Source organism: Vanacampus margaritifer, chromosome 14 (assembly GCF_051991255.1).
Source record: "Vanacampus margaritifer isolate UIUO_Vmar chromosome 14, RoL_Vmar_1.0, whole genome shotgun sequence".
In the NCBI taxonomy this organism is placed as follows: domain Eukaryota; kingdom Metazoa; phylum Chordata; class Actinopteri; order Syngnathiformes; family Syngnathidae; genus Vanacampus; species Vanacampus margaritifer.
In genome coordinates this window covers 5,252,589-5,269,987 of record NC_135445.1, presented here as the reverse complement: position 1 = coordinate 5,269,987, position 17,399 = coordinate 5,252,589, and the positions used below count along the sequence as shown (strand labels likewise).

The 17,399-nt window shown below is 38.3% G+C and overlaps 1 protein-coding gene across 4 annotated transcripts in view; it reads left to right on the top strand.

Annotated features, from left to right (window-relative positions):
- LOC144063796 (mediator of RNA polymerase II transcription subunit 13-like) overlaps nt 1-17,399 on the top strand; it is a 106,450-nt gene that overhangs the window by 54,712 nt on the left and 34,339 nt on the right. For all 4 annotated transcript variants that reach the window (XM_077585640.1, XM_077585643.1, XM_077585642.1 and 1 more), the window contains one exon: nt 15,216-15,300. In XM_077585640.1, the coding sequence (XP_077441766.1) occupies nt 15,216-15,300 (85 nt within the window). The remainder of the gene's footprint in view (nt 1-15,215; nt 15,301-17,399) is intronic.

Below are 17,399 nucleotides of genomic sequence, written 5' to 3'. Positions count from 1 at the left end.
GTGTGCGATTCGATTCAGAATCGATTTTCGATTAACAACGATTTCTCATTCAAAATGATTTGACTGACAGTGATTTTTGCTTCAAATTATAGATGTGCAAGAAATCGCAATGATCTACTCCAGTCTGACCCGCTAATGCTAATTAGCGCGCTACTCGCGGCACTTTTATCACTCAAAAGAACGGCGCCACGCTGCAAAAAATATGTTAGCCATAGTAGTTTGCGTGTGAGTGTCTTGGCAGCTCTGTTTCTGAAAAATGCTTGTGCGACTGTGGCTCTTCTTTCCCCACGTGTGAGGGCATTACAAAAAAATAAACATACTATAAAAAACAAAAAGGTCATGTAAAAAAAACATAAAATAAAGGCGGAACTGTGATATAGCGAGGGAACACTGCAATATCATTAATCCCTTTTAATTTGCCACCACAACATGCTGCGGGTGCGCGAGGTCACATGACTGCTGATCCGGTCCGATCTGATCTGAGAACGGTACCATCAGATCGCAGGCGCTGCGAGTGGCTGAGGAGACTGCAAGCAGATTCATCCCATGCTAACCCAGCGCATCTCGGCCCTGCCTGGGGAAAAGCCAGGAGGGCTCTCCAGACCCCCACCCCCACCCCCACCCCCACCCGCTCATCTTTTCGGGGAGGGGCAGCAGCGTGTAGGTGAAGGAGAGATGAGAGAGAGAAAGAGAGAGAGAGCTTAGCTGTCAATCCGTGGCTGCCTCCCCCCCCCCCACCCTCTAGTGGCAGTTAGGGAGCCCTGTGGAGTCCCACTAAGCCCGTCAATGGCCGCCTTGCCTCCCACCTCGAGCCTCATTCACTTCTAATGAGGTGCTCAAGTGTCTGTGGCTTAACATGAGGGTCAACAGCGCAGAATTGAGACCTCTTGTTTTATTTATTATTTTTCATTAAACACCCATTTTACACGGAGGAGGTTATGGTTCCAGGAAGTGGAATTGTTTGTTTGTGTTTTGAATTATTATTATTATTATTTTTTTAAACTCGTTGATCTCTAAAAAATTCTGATTGTGTAAAGCCTAGTAGTGACCTTTCCCACAAATACCCGATACACTCTTAAAACTGTTGGGTCAAAAACAACCCAATTTTGGTCAAAAATTGGACCAACCAGCCAATATGGGTCCATTTGACCCAATTTTCTGGTTTGTTTTGTAGAAAACCCATTTTTTTTGTACACAACTAAACTAAAATGAAGCCTTTTCGGAAAAACAAAAACAAGCCCGCTCTAAAAACTGAAATGCTCGAAAAATGAACTAACAATGAATTATGAAAAATCCAAAACGACACTCTTTAAAACTGCCAAAATGGATCGAGCCACTACTTTGCTCAATCTGACCACAACATTTGTCTCAACAAATTGAGCAACCCAGAAAGTTGGGTCACATTTATCCAAGTAGTGTTTCGGTCCATTTTTGACCCGACATTCCAACCCTTTTTTTTTTTTTTTAATACAAAACGAAGCAGTTCTGAAACACGAAAAAACAAACCCGCTGTAAGGTCGTGGGTTCAATCCCTCAAACCAAAGACTATAAAAATGGGACCTATTGCCTCCCTGCTCGACACTTAGCATTAAGGGTTGTAATTGGGGTGTTAGTACACCAAATAACTGCTCCCTCAGGTCATGGGTCAAATGCGGAGAACAAATCCCGCCCCACTTAGGTCATCTAATTGAATTAAAAAAAAGCATAAGTCAAACTGAAATACAAACTAATGATAATGACAAATCCAAAGGTACACTGCTGGGTCAGAACTGACCCAATGTGTTGCTACTTGGCTCAAGCTGACCCAACATTTTTGCCCCAACAAGTTGGGTCAAATTGATCCAAGTAGTGGATTGGTCCATTTTTGATCCGATATTTAGGCGAGGGTCTTTTCAGTGCATCCATAAACATTTGATATTATTTCTACACTCCAGAAAAGGCAATTTTGTCAAAACGAAACTATATGAACATTCACAATATTTACATTTACTCTACTCAGATCTTTTTTTTTTTCATGGCAGCTACAAAGGACGAAACGCGACGAGAATCAAAAGTCTTTATTTTGGCTCCGCTGGAAAACAAACCTCAAACTTTCAATCCTGAGGAAGCTCACGCCAAGTCTATTTAATTTTTTTGGTATTTTGTCAGGAAGCTCCCGCCACATACGCCGTTTTTGTTTTTTTCTTCTTCTCGGGATCGGAATCAACAGGCGGAGTTCAGCGTTGATGTTACGCCGGCTCGCTTAAAGAGGCTAACCGGCGAGTTGAAAAGGTGGATGTGTTTTTCTTTTAGATCCTCACTGGTTTTATTATCCGTCTTGACGTCGCTCTTCATATCGCCCTCGCGTTTTGCACCGAGATGATCTTCGACGCCATAAACGGAAGCGACGCCACGCGCTCTTTTGCGTTTCCCCTCCCTCGCATCTTGATGTAATATTGAATAGTAAACTGTCAATAAAAGTTCAGCCGCCAGCGAGCAGACATTTTTTTTTTTTACGCCGACCGAGTCCGCGCGGAGAGGAAACGCGGTGTGTTTTGGAGGAGAGGCAACATCATAAAAGGGGAGGCATAAAACGCCGACGATGAGGGTGATACACATTTTTATAATCTCTTCGGTTAGAGGAAGCACGCGAGGCAAATTAAGTTGAAAAGTGTCGAGACATTCAAAGGAGCAATAAACTACGGCGCGCATAATTTTAATGGTGCCGAGTTGCTTGATGTCTTTATTAAAGCACATCTAAGGAATTCATTTTTTATTTTTTGCCTGTACAGTGGACCCCCCCCCCCCCCCCACCATTCACCATGGCAGCACTAGGCATCTAATATCCTGGTGCACCAACTGTTTACTTCTTTATCTTCTATTTATGTTATGACTCTGCATTTTATGAAGTACAACGTTGATGGTTATTTTCATTCAATGCCACTCAACACTATAAAAATGGATTTGACGTCTATAGTCGTCAATGGCAGTGAATGAGTTAAAACCACTAAGTGTGTTTTTTTTTTTTTTTGTCAAACTGTTTAATTCTTTATATTCTATTTGTGTTATTACTCCGCATTTTATAAGTACAACGTTGATGGTTATTTTCATTCAATGCCATTCTGCACTATAAAAATGGATTTGACGTCTATAGCCGTCAATGGCAGTGAATGAGTTAAAACCACTAAGTGTGTTTTTTTTTTCTCAAACTGTTTAATTCTTTATATTCTATTTGTGTTATTACGCTGCATTTTATGAAGTACGACGTTGATGGTTATTTTCATTCAATGCCACTCAACACTATAAAAATGGATTTGACGACTATAGCCGTCAATGGCAGTGAATGAGTTAAAACCACTAAGTGTGTTTTTTTGTTGTTGTTGTCAAACTGTTTAATTCTTTATATTCTATTTGTGTTATTACTCCACATTTTATAAGTACAACGTTGATGGTTATTTTCATTCAATGCCATTCTGCACTATAAAAATGGATTTGACGACTATAGCCGTCAATGGCAGTGAATGAGTTAAAACCACTAAGTGTGTTTTTGTTTTGGGGGGAGGAGCTTCAACATGTTAATTACATTTCCATTCATGCATCATTTTTGGAAGCTTACAGGTAATACTTATATATATATATACTAAAGTTATACTGAATCCGAATTAGGGATAGACCCAATATTGGACATTTTGACAAATATCGGTATCGACCTTGATTAAAATCTTTTATTTTATTTATTTAAAAAAATAATAATAATAATAATTTTTTTTTACTCTGGCAAGTATCGGTATCGGCCTTTATTAAAATTGGACGGCCGATATAAAGTAAATCTAAAACCATTTTAATCTCAGGGAACTATTTATTTAAATTTCAAGTTAACTTTATAAAAGATGCTGCTGACCGTGGGAACCTTCTGAACCTTTTCTTTTTGTTTGACATTAAAACAAAGAAATGTGCAAATTTAAGATTTCAGGTAGTTTTAAATTTGGGAAAAATGAATATTTGCTGTAGAAAACTACACAGAGCTTTGGTATTTACTTGTTTACATTTCCATTTAACTGTTTAAGATGAACAGATAACCTTGGGAGCTCCCTGAACATTTTGTTATCAATTTAAAAGCTTGTCTATTGTCTAAAAAAAAAAGAAGAGAAAAAATGTATACATTTTGAAAAGTCTGAAAAGATGTTCAATACGCATTACAACAAGGAATAGAAAAAATGAATATCGTTTATCGGCCTCATTGACTCCGATTAATCTGCATTGGTATCTGCCCTGTAAAAAAAAGTATCGGTCTATCTCTAATCTGAATATCACACTTTTCAGCAGTGAAATTTGATTTGGGCCAAAAGCCCTCTTTCTATTGATTTTCCTCTTTAATTCTTATATCATTTATTAAATGTCAGCGTGATTGAATCCAGGACGCCAGCTGTGATTTTGTGCAAGCGCAAAAGAGACGGCGGAGAGTTTTCCAGACGACGTGCGAAAAAGCGGCTCAGACACCGCGTCCCGTTCATTTATTCATTACCGGAGACTTATGGGAGAACACTTGGCACTTTGCATCCATCCGCGCCGCATCCCAAAACATCAAAACCATTCGCTTTGTATGCGTGTGTGTGTGTGTGTGTGTGTGTGTGAAGAGGCACAGTAAGTGACTGTCAAATTATGAGGGAGTGAACGGGGAAAGTCGGTGTTGTGTTGGCGTTGGTGCCTTGCCAACGCACAAACACACCAAAATAGCGCGGCCACACACATTTGGCGCCATCTTCGCCCGCTGCTCCTCCCCAGTCGATTGGATTGCGCCGCCGAGTCGGCATTAACACAGTAAATATCCTGTGAATTATATATTTGTGCTGTCAACATGCTGTCACGCTATCTCGCACGCTACGTCTGCAACTGTGATGCTTAATCAATTAAACAGTTTATCGCCTGCAATCTGTTCTCCGGCGCCGCTGAGATGATTATCTGTACATTTATTTTTTAATCTGTAAAATTATTTTTTTTTTTTAAATCATATTTGATCCGCGCACGAGACTAAGTGAATATTTGAGCTGTGCTGTTTTTTTTTTTTTTTTATGTTTGCATTTTGTGTTTGTTTTCAATGATTGATTTTCCTCTTCACTGTACCCATGACGATTGCTTCTCTTCGATTATGTCATGAAATGGAGAGTGAAACATCATATTTCCAGCTCTTTGTGTCACTTTGTCTGTTCAGCCTTAATGAGTTATTTATTATTTATATTATTAAGAGCCAGAGCCTGAATTGTTTTGTTGATTTATTTTTTTACTAGTGATAGACCGATATGTTTTTTTCAAGGCCGATACTGATACCAATTATTAGTAGTCAAGAGAGCCGATAACCGATATTTCAAGCCGATATTCATTTGCCGTAAAAGAGAAAATATTAGTGTAAAAAAAACCCCCAAACTTTTTTTTTTTTTTAGCTTTTAATTTTAAACAGAATTGACAATAATAATAATAATAATAATAATAATAATAATAATTGACAGATTTGTTTAAAATATAACAAAAATTGCTGGGAGCTTCCAGGGTCATCAGAATGTATTAAGCTAATTAAAAACTAAGTAAGTCAAAAGTTCCCTGAAGTTTTCCAAAATTTCCAAATCAATTTCCTAATTTTATTATTTTTTAATTTACAAAAATTAAATTTTTTATAAAGTGAAAATTTAAATAAATCCGTAGAAAAGTTCTCTGTATCTCACTGAACGACTAACGCATATGCAAATGTAGCTAATTTGAGGCTTTCGTCAAGGTTGTTTTTATCTTAAAGATGGCGTTTGATATAGCGGATAACATTTTTGTAAATGCGTGAAAGGAAAAATGTACACTCTAAAAACGGTTGGGTCAAAAATAACCCAATTAGGGATAAAAAAAAAAATGGACCGATTCACTTTACAGGTCAATCTGACCCAACTTTCTGGGTTGTTTTATACAATATGACCAAATTTTCTGATCTGACCAATATTTATGAGGAACGACCAATTTTTTTGACTCAAAGTTGGGTCAAATTGAGTCGAGGACCGGTCCATTTTTAACCCAAAGTTGGGTTATTTTTCACCCAACTGTCTTTATAGTGTACACTCTAAAAACAGTTGAGTCAAAAAATAACCCAAACTTGGGTAATAAAGGGACCAACCTAACTTTTTGGGTTATTCATTTAACCCAAAAAGTTGGATCAAATGGGGGGGAAAAAACTGGTTGTTTAGTGACAAAAAAACTGGTTGTTTTGTGTGTTATTAATTTGACCCAACTTTTTGGGTTATTCAAAAGTTGAATAACCCAACTTTTTGGGTTATTCATTTAACCCAAAAAGTTGGGTCAAATTAATAACACACAAAACAACCAGGTTTTTTGTCACTAAACAACCAGTCTTTTTTCCCCCATTTGATCCAACTTTTTGAAGTAAACGAATAACAAGTTTGTACAACCTAACACAACCCCAAAAAATCGTGTCGTATAACCCACAAAGGTTTGTACAAAACCCCCCAAAATTGTTTAATAATTTTGTAATTGATTTATTCTATGAAGCATTCATATTAATTTGTGCGATTGCAATACGTTGATTTTAGTAAGGTTATAAAGACGGTCTATATGCTAAATGCTCGCTAAAATTGAACTTGGCTCATTAATGTCGGACCCTGTAAATCATTTTACGTCACCCTGTAACACTCGCAAAAGTATCAACCAATTTTTCCACATCTGCTCAGATAGTTGTTGTTTTTTCTTCCTCCCTACAACCCCGAGTCAAATTCCCCCGCTGTCAAAGCCAGGAGAGGAAAGCAAAGTGCAGAGAAGTAACAAGGAGAAATTGTATGAGTAGAGAGAGAGAGAGAGAGGGCGAGCGAGCTGGTCAGCCGCCCGCTCTCACCCTCCACTTTGACCTCGACGCTGCAGAGGTGAAGCTCTGCTGACTGCAACTTGACTCCGCCGGTTCAATACTCACTCTCACCAAAACAAGACAACCATGAACTTTTTTGATCCTAACTCGCCTTTTTTTTTTTTTTTTGTTTGCTTTGGTTTTTAACGCACATGCCATCTTGTGTGTGTGTTTGCACTGGAGCTACACATTCTAAACACCTCCAGACACGGCATGCACAACCCTGGTGCCTTTTTTTTTTTTTTTTGCCTGACTCACCCTCACAACTATGCAAGCAACTCCAGCTCAGTCACATAATTGATTCCAGACTTCCCCCACAAGCCTCCTTCACTCTCCATACGCGTCCTCTTGGACTTTCTGGGTCTCAATGCCGAGTTCGTGTTTCCATTACATGCTTTCTAATGACTTTATGGAAACATGCTTGTCCGCGTGCAGTGTCGGCATGCATATAAAATTTTTTTCACAACACCAGCATGAGCTTACAAGTACAAATCTTTAATAAGTTGATCTGTTTTGGGGATAACTTGAGATAGCTTTATTAATTTGGCAATATATTCATTTTTAACTTACTGCCACAATATCAATAAAAAGTGTGGTTGTTTTTTTTCCCCTGTGTAGATTCTAAGTCACCCAGGTAAGTATAAATAAAATATTAGCGGAGTATTTATACCCCCCTCAAAAAAAAAAAAAAAATATATATATATACCCCCAATGGGAATGTACTGTATAGTATGGGCGTGAATATACGTCAGCAGCGTGAAAAAGCAAACATTGTGTAATGTTGGCGAGAGCCCAACGATCATGGCACTTTCCATCACAGCAGTGTATGAAGGTTAAAAAAAAAAAAAATCCATTGGGGTAAGTGCCTTATTTTAACTCATTCACTGCCATTGACGGCTATAGACGTCAAAAATTCATTTGAACAATTTCTAATTGGTTTAACATTTTTTTATTTTGTTTCCCGACTCAAGAGTGAATACTCGTATTGGTATTGGACTAAAAAAAATTTTTTTTTTTTTTTTACATTTTCCAACTTTGATGTACAGTATTTATTTACAATCATTTGGATTTGGTAATATTTTCCCCTTGAAAAAAAGTGCTTCAATTAACCCCAAAAAACAGTTAGTCCGTTAAATGGAGGTTCCACTCTGGTTCTATTGTGTGGCTTTGATAAACAGACACCAACATCTCAAGAGGTCATAAACTACTTAATGATGTTGAAAACCATTTTTTTTAAAAAAATTTTTTTTATTTTTTACACCCTGTACAACTTGTACTAATGCATTTAGAAACTTGGCAGCTACATCGCTGTACTAGGCAGTCAGATTTTGCTCATAAGGAAAGAAAGGTGTGTTTTTGAGAAAAAATCCTACATACATGTTATTACACATTTATTACACTGTTATTACATGCAAAGTTCAGCTAGCGTCCTATCTCTGTGTCAGATTGTGTATGTGCGTGCAAATGAGCGTAAACACACACACAACCCACTAACGATACACTGCGGGATAAATTCAACCTCATTAGAGTGTTGCTCTATGCTATTGTCCTCACCTGGCCTTGTCATCATCATCACACTTGATGCTTATGTGAGGAAAATCGGAAAACACCTGGAGTCAAACAAAGGTGGGGGCAGCAACTGCAGTTATGCCAGATTGCAGCAAATCTGCATGGGCTGCTTCACACGGCTGCTCAGACGGGCCTAGTTTGGGTTTTGGGGGAACGACCCTGGGTCGGTCCACGAGCTGCGGGCGCTATCGATCCGAGGCAAATGAACACGTGAGGGTTGGAGAAAGCGAAGGGAACGGGCGGGGAGCGGTGGCCTCGTGTTGTCGCACCTCGGAGATCAATAGCAGCTTTGTTGGTTTGCTCGCTCGTGTGCTGCTTGGTGAGGGATTGCGCTCCCTAGTGGTTGGTGGAGGAAGAGGATGTGGCTAAGCTCACCTTGGATGGCACCACAGCAATTCTCAATTCATGCAGCAATGTTATTAAAGAAATAAAGAATTGATCCGGTTTTTTTTTTCAAATAAAAAAATAAAATTTATTTTATTTTTATTTCACTCTTTAAAAGAAGAAGAAATGAAACATAACATAACATTTTTATTGTCTTTATTTTTAAAATTTGATTTGCATGTTAATTGGTAAGATTTCACGATGGGCTATATACATTATTTTTTAAGGGCGGTTAAACTCCATCAATTCATCACATTTGAAAGTTTTTAGTTATATAATTATTGGATTTGTGTGGTCTGTATATCCACATCCGAAAACGACACAAATAGCACGTTTCCGTAGAAACACTTAAGATCAATAACTGTATGTTAACTCATTCACTGCCATTGGCGGCAATAGACGTCAAAAATTCATTTTACCGTATTTTTCGCGGAAAAAAAAACACGCAAATGTGACATTTTTAAAGTGGCAAATTTGCGAGAATTTTTTGTGTGTAAATTTGCAAATTTAAAGTGAGAAAAAAATGAATAAATTTGCGAGTTTATAAAGTGGAAAATTTGCGAACAAAAACACGCAAATGTGACATTTTTAAAGTGGCAAATTTGCGAGAATTTTTTTGGGTAAATTTGCAAATTTAAAGTGAGAAAAAAACGAATAAATTTGCGAGTTTATAAAGTGGAAAATTTGCGAAAAAAACACGCAAATGTGACATTTTTAAAGTGGCAAATTTGCGAGAATTTTTTGGGGGTAAATTTGCAAATTTAAAGTGAGAAAAAAACGAATAAATTTGCGAGTTTATAAAGTGGAAAATTTGCGGAAAAAAACACGCAAATGTGACATTTTTAAAGTGGCAAATTTGCGAGAATTTTTTGGGGGTAAATTTGCAAATTTAAAGTGAGAAAAAAATGAATAAATTTGCGAGTTTATTAAGTGGAAAATTTGCGAAAAAAAAACACGCAAATGTGACATTTTTAAAGTGGCAAATTTGCGAGAATTTTTTGGGGGTAAATTTGCAAATTTAAAGTGAGAAAAAAACGAATAAATTTGCGAGTTTATTAAGTGGAAAATTGCGAAAAAAAACACGCAAATGTTACATTTTTAAAGTGGCAAATTTGCGAGAGTTTTTTGGGGGTAAATTTGCAAATTTAAAGTGAGAAAAAAACGAATAAATTTGCGAGTTTATAAAGTGGAAAATTTGCGGAAAAAAACACGCAAATGTGACATTTTTAAAGTGGCAAATTTGCGAGAATTTTTTGGGGGTAAATTTGCAAATTTAAAGTGAGAAAAAAACGAATAAATTTGTGAGTTTATGAAGTAGAAAATTTGCCACTTTATAAAGTGAGAAAAAAACTTTAAAAAGTGGCAAGTTTTATATCTGTTTTAAATGTACAATAAAAAAATTCTAGGTTTTCATACAAAATTGGAAAAAAAATGTTAAACTAATAGAAATAGTTCAAATGTCTATAGCCGTCAATGGCAGTGAATGAGTTAATTGTGATGTTAAGCATATTTTTGCAACTAGAAATCACAAACTGAGTCATATATAATTACCATGTAATAAACAGTTTAAATTTGCTCACTATTTGGCAAGTGTTAACCTGACACACTGTTATGTAAAAACTACCTGTCACTATTGTCCGAACTAAGGGAGTTTTAGATATTATTTTTTTATTTTCCATGATCTATCATAACCATGACATCATCGCAGTACACTATGTCGAGTATCTTTTATTCAATTTAAGCTTGTAATTTGTTTTTGTGTACAGTGACTTTATGTCCACAAAGTGTGCTTGAACATGTTTAAATGTATTTATAGCACACATAAAGTGTATATTGCGGATTTTCTCTTTTTTTTTCTCCATTTCCAATACTATGTAGCAATCCATTTTTTTAAAACGACTTTTTTTTGTTTTCTTTCCTTGCAATGTCGTCGGCCTTGTTTTTTGTAATAATCAGTAAAAAAGCCCAAATGACTTGAATCTAATTGCGAGAGTGTGTCTGAAAACGCGCGGCCCATTTCCATTCTCCAGGGCGTACTGCAGTTGGCCGCCGCCGCCGTAGCCGCCGCCGCCGCCGCGTGTGTGATGAATGACGGATCATGATGCATTAAAGCCCGATTGCACTCAGCTGCACATTTGAGTCTCTGCAGCACGCTTTTCCCTCGGGCCATCTGTTTTGCCTCCCCCGATTAACAGGCAGTAAATCTGAAAATGTGGCGCTTAGTGACGTGCTTGTTGCTACAGTGACGGCGGCGCCGTGTTTTCCTCCACGCGACATACTGTACGCAATTTCTTGGTCGGACGCCGTCACCGACGCGTTGCTTTTGACTCGCTTTTTCTTACGCAATTGATGTGCTGCTAACTCTAATGGGGATTGCGTATTTGGGTGCTCTAAATGTGTTCCGTTACTACTGTTGGGATCTGTGAAGGTTTTTACGGCTGCTTTTCTTGGAGAGAAGCAGAGAAAATCTCACACTGACAGTAAAAAAAAATAAAATACTTTGACGCATTGAAGTAAAAAAACAAATATGTTTGGATTAAAAGGTTGGATTTTGGACTCGATTCCACAAAATATTACTCGTTAGCTGCTCCTAAATTCACATTTAAAACAAACACACACAAAAAAAATCCAATATTTTTCATTTTTCATTTTCCTTGGATTTTTTTTACCCCATTTTCCCATGAAAAACACATTTCTTTATTTATTTATTTGCTTTGTTTTGACTCCCAATGCATGGTCCCAGGTCCATATCCTCCTCAAATAGTAGTGGTTGACTTTACGTTGTCATATATTTTTTATCCTCAGCATAGAATGACTCATAATAGTGCTGTACTTGGAGAGAGTAATTGATATGATATTGTGAATTCCACTTGCATTACAGGCAGGACATACATGCTGCAATATGATTGGCTGTTGCAAAGAGCGTGGGATTTATAATAATATTCAATGAGCAGTATATATAGAGTTTCAGCAGGGTAACAAGATGGCGTCTATGTCATGTGACGCTGTGATTGGTCACGCTGTGATTGGTCAACATGACATATGGACGCCATCTTGTTACCCTGCTGAAACAGAGTTGGCCAAACTCTCTCTATATACGGCTCTGTCTGTCTTATACTGCCTCCTGGTGGCCATGAAGAGCACAACAGAAGTTAATTAATGTAGTTTGACAAATTGTTATTTTTATTATTATTATTTCTGGATGTTTTTATAATGTACAGTATTATAAAGTTTTTTAGGGGTGAGGGTAAAACTTGGAACGGATTAATGGCATTTTCATTTATTTTAATGGGAAAAGATGATTTGAAACACTGAACAGAGTTGAATAGATAACTAAACATTATCACCACTTATGGCTGTAGTGGAACATAATTAAGCACAACTTATGCTAACTTGCCTTTTCTAACTTTTTAAAATAATAGAAAAAAAACATTGTCAATTCTGTGAACACAAATTGCATTCGCTTTTGTTTCACTTTTGTTGCCTTTTGGTCCAGACTTTTAGCGAGGCGAGTGAGAGAAGACATGTTTCAACCTTAAACCCCAAAAAATAAAAGAAAAAGGCCATCCTGTGAGTCGGGTTCAGCAGTGGTGGGCTGCAAAGTTGTTCTTTTTAAGAGGTGTACAGAGAAAGAAGAGATATCAGGAGAGCGCTGAGAGCTAATGAGCTGGATTTTGCCGGAGACTTGGCATTCTGCTCATCTCGCTGCTGTGTTAGATAGAGCGAGCTGGCTCCAGCGAGCTTCCTGTCTGCGCCCTCAAGCAGGAGTAAATGAGGGCTGCGTGGTGGAGGGAGGGAGGTGGGGGGGGGGGGGTGGGGACTGAAGAGGGAGGAGGAGGTTGGATTGGGTGTTGGAAGCAAAAGAACAGAGGAAGAAGAAGGAGGAGGTGGAGGAACAGGAGGAGGGAGCGCTGTTGAAATTGAATGCCAGGACGCCATGTTCTCGCCGCCTGCGTTTCCATGGCGACGGGGTAATTCTGGCGAGTAAGGAAATTTCATTCACCCCTGTTAAGAGGCAGAGGGGAAAAAAACGGAGATGAAAATATTAACCCAGCACAAGGACGGGAAGACACATGACATAAATCAGAGACGGAGAAGGAAGTAACTCCCCCCCCCCCCCCCCCACCCAACCCATGTGATCTTTCCATTCCTCTTTTCTGTGATGATGCTAGGGTTGTTTTGCCCCCCACCCCCCTACATGGCAACCCCGCCCCCCTACACGCAAACACAACACCCACCCTGCACACGCTCACTCCAGCAGCCCTGCAGGTATACGGCACAGAACAAAGACGAGCACTGTTAACTGGCCGCTGTTTATACGTGCTTGTGTGTGTGTGTTTGGAGTGTGTGTTTATTTGGGAGCTTGTGCTGCAGTACAGTACCCCCCCCCCCCCCCCACACACACACACACACCAGGGAGACTGTCAAGAAAATTTAAAATACATATTTGTTTATTTGTTTAAATAAAGCAACAGTTTTTTTAATTCAATTTATTTATTTATTTTAACCAAATTGGGTTATTTCTGGCCCAACTTTTTTAGAATGCAAAGTACACCCTAAAAACTGTTGGGTTAAAAAATAACCCAATTTAGATTTTTTTTTTTTTTAATTTAAATAGACCGATCCAGTACTTGGGTCAATTTGAACCAACTTTCCGAGTTGTATAGCACAAAACAACCAAAAATTGGGACATTTTGTATTAAGAAAAAAAAAAAGTTGTTTTGTGTAAAACAACACATCAGTCTATTTTTGACCCAAATTGGGTTATTTCTGGCCCAACTTTTTTAAAATGCAAACTACACCCTAAAAACTGTTGGGTTAAAAAATAACCCAATTTAGATTTTTTTTTTTTTTTTTTTTAAATAGACCGATTCAGTACTTGGGTCAATTTGAACCAACATTCCAAGTTGTATAGCACAAAACAACCAAAAATTGGGACATTTTGTATTAAGAAAAAAAAAAAGTTGTTTTGTGTAAAACAACACATCAGTCTATTTTTGACCCAAATTGGGTTATTTCTGGCCCAACTTTTTTAAAATGCAAACTACACCCTAAAAACTGTTGGGTTAAAAAATAACCCAATTTAGATTTTTTTTTTTTTTTTTTTAAATAGACCGATCCAGTACTTGGGTCAATTTGAACCAACATTCCAAGTTGTATAGCACAAAACAACCAAAAATTGGGACATTTTGTATTAAGAAAAAAAAAAGTTGTTTTGTGTAAAACAACACATCAGTCTATTTTTGACCCAAATTGGGTTATTTCTGGCCCAACTTTTTTAAAATGCAAACTACACCCTAAAAACTGTTGGGTTAAAAAAATAACCCAATTTAGAGGTTTTTTTTGGGGGGGGGGGTTGGGACATTTTGTATGAAGAAAAAAAAAGTTGTTTTGTGTAAAACAACACATCAATCTATTTTTGACCCAAATTGGGTTATTTTTGACAGTTTTTACACTGTAGGTAGCCAAGGAATAGCAAAGGAGCACTATACCCTCCCAAAAAGCGGCCCTGGGTGCAATGTTGTTTCAAAACATTTTGATGCGCATTTGCCGTGAGTGTTAACAGGTCAAAGTGTTGCATGAGTTGGGTCAAAAATAATCCACTTCACTCTTAAAACTACTGGGTAAAAACAACCCAATTTGGGACTGACTCGCTAAACTTTAGGGTTAGTTTGACCCAAATTGTTGGGGTTGTATTACTCAAAGTTGGGTAAAAAATTGACCCAAGTTGGTGGCTCGATCCAAGTTTGGGTCAAAATTGGGTAGTTTTTTTTTGGGGGGGGTCCATTTTTACCCAAACAATAGGGTTGTAAATAACACAGAAAGTTGGGTCAAATTTTTTTTAAAACCCAAATTGGGTTATTTTTGACCCAACTGTTTCTAGAGCGTAGCTCACTTTCGTGTCAGCATTTTTTATTATTATTTTTGCCCAGGGCTGTCGGGACAGCGTTTTTCCGAAAAGGGGGCCGGCCCTCAACTGGACATGCATGTGCAAGAACCTGAGCACGCGAGCGGCGCGTGCCTCCGCCAACCAACGCTGGCTTTTGGGCTAAGCGAGGTTGACAACTGCACTGGGCTTGACTGGCCCGTCGCCGCAGCCAACCTGACACTTTTCCCGCGCACACACATACACAGTGACATTGCATCACACGGTTCCATCCCCGATTCTCGATACGATGCGGCGGTTTCCTCATCAGCGCATGCAGCATGTGGTGACGGAGCACGCCATAAACAAGCGCGTGTTGTTTCTAATCCTCAAGCTGGCATGTGCAGATGCTTCCATGTCTCTGAAAACATCATCACTGTTGCCACCGAGAGGGATTATAAAACTGCGGGGGTAATAATGCTGTTTATTGAGATCTATAATTTGATGGTTTTCTCTTTTCAGTGGCTGAGGAGGGGCAGTGGGAGTGCGGACTGTCCTACGAGTGCAGGACTCTGCTGTTTAAGGCCGTACACAACCTGCTGGAAAGGTAACGAGCGAGTCAAGGACAAAAACGTACACTTGCATGTCTGGGATGATGGCAATATTTTTCAGGCAAAAAAACGGAAGCACAATGGGGAACCGAATTCAATTCCTCAGAGAAATTCATGCACAATTCAATACTCTAAATAGTTTACTTTTTTATTTCTTATGTATCATTGGACAATGAGAAGTCTCCCCCCCCCCCCCCCCCGCAATAAATATAAAAAAAAATATTATGGTACCAGATCAAGTTTTTCTTGTGAGTTCATATTAAAATTATGGAAGTAAATACAAATCCACTAAATGAAATTCTCGTCGACCTCTGAGGTCAATTTTGAAAGATATTTGAAGTGCGTCCCCAAACAAAAGTGATAAACGAAATAATTAAAAAGTCACCATTAGACAACTTGGTTTGCCTTCTGGCATCCTCACCTCACTGAAATTAATAATCTGAGCACTGAATCATTTGCTCAAGTACCCAAAGCTCTCCTTTCTGAGCCGGAGCCATCTGTTAAATGAAGCAGCACATATTTGCTCTCTATTAAGTGAAGCATCAGCGATCATCATAGAGGGCAGACGGAATTAACCTTCCTATTACCTTGAAGCTAACTCCTTTTATTGCTAGCTGTTTCCGCACCTTCTCTTTCGCGACGGGGTAAACTTTGTCGCCGGGCGCTGGTTTTCTTTTCGCCGCGCTCGAATCAGCATAAATTTGAGTCAAGTGGGTCTTAATCAAACAATCACAAGCAAAGCAATTAGGAACAATTTAATAACGTGTGCAAACTGCAACCGAGCAATGATCAGGACCATTAAAAAAAGGTCTTGGCAGACTTGTAATTGTTTGACTACATTAGCTAGCTGACGCTCGAGGTTAACGCTCTAAATAACCCAATTTGGGTCAAAAAGGGACTGACTCAAATGCTTGGGTTAATCATTTAAACCAAAAAAATGGGTCAAATGAAAAACACACAAAACAACCCAAAAAAATGGGTTTTGGGTTATTCTTTTGACCCAACTTTTTGGTTTACATGCATAACCCAAAATTTTGGGTCGGTCTCCCCCCCCCCCCCCCCAAAAAAAAAGAAGGGGAAAAAAAGAGAAGGTTGTTTAGTGCGTTACTCAGTCAACCAACTTTTTTGGGGTTTACACAGTAAATAATAAACCCAAAAACATTGGGTCGATCCCCGCTAAATGTTTTGTGAGTTATTCATTTGACCCAACTTTTTGGTTTGAATAAGCAAATCAAAACGCTGGATCGATCGCTTTTTGGCCCAATTTGGGTTATCGTTAACCCACGTTTTTGTTTTTCATGCCAAACCCAAAATGTTGGGTCAGTCTCCCCAAATGTTTGTTGTTTTGTTAGAAAAAAAAAAGATAGAAAAAAAAGAGAAGGTTGTTTAGTGCGTTACTCAGTCAACCAACTTTTTGGGGGTTTACACAGTAAATAATAAACCCAAAAACATTGGGTCGATCCCCGCTAAATGTTTTGTGAGTTATTCATTTGACCCAACTTTTTGGTTTGAGTAAGTAAATCAAAACGCTGGATCGATCGCTTTTTGACCCAATTTGGGTTATCGTTAACCCACATTTTTGTTTTTCATGCCAAACCCAAAATGTTGGGTCAGTCCCCCCAAATTTTTGTTGTTTTGTTAGAAAAAAAAAAAAAAAAAAAAAAAAAGGGTTGTTTTGTGGGTTATTTATTTGAAACATCTCTTTGTTTAAATAAATGAACCAAAATGTGGGTTGGTCACTTTTTGACCCAATCTGGGTTATTTTTTTGGTTTTCTCAACATTTTAAAACAAGATACACACAATACTGACAATTATACGAATTTTAATTAATTACGAAAAATCAGTAATTGTCCTTTGTTGTGGGCTGCTTGAAACACGTTTAGGGCTGACAATCGAAAATGTTACGATGAGTACACACGTAACCGATAGTCGGGCCTTACTTGAACAGACGCACAGTTTCTACAAGGGAAGCACAGCGCATTTTTACGTTGCCAAGTGCAGTCTATAAAGCAATGGTGTAAATCTTTGACCCGGGTCACAGGATCCAGTTCGGAATTCCCTGGCGCCGGCACAAGGAGTACAGGTCAAGACCGT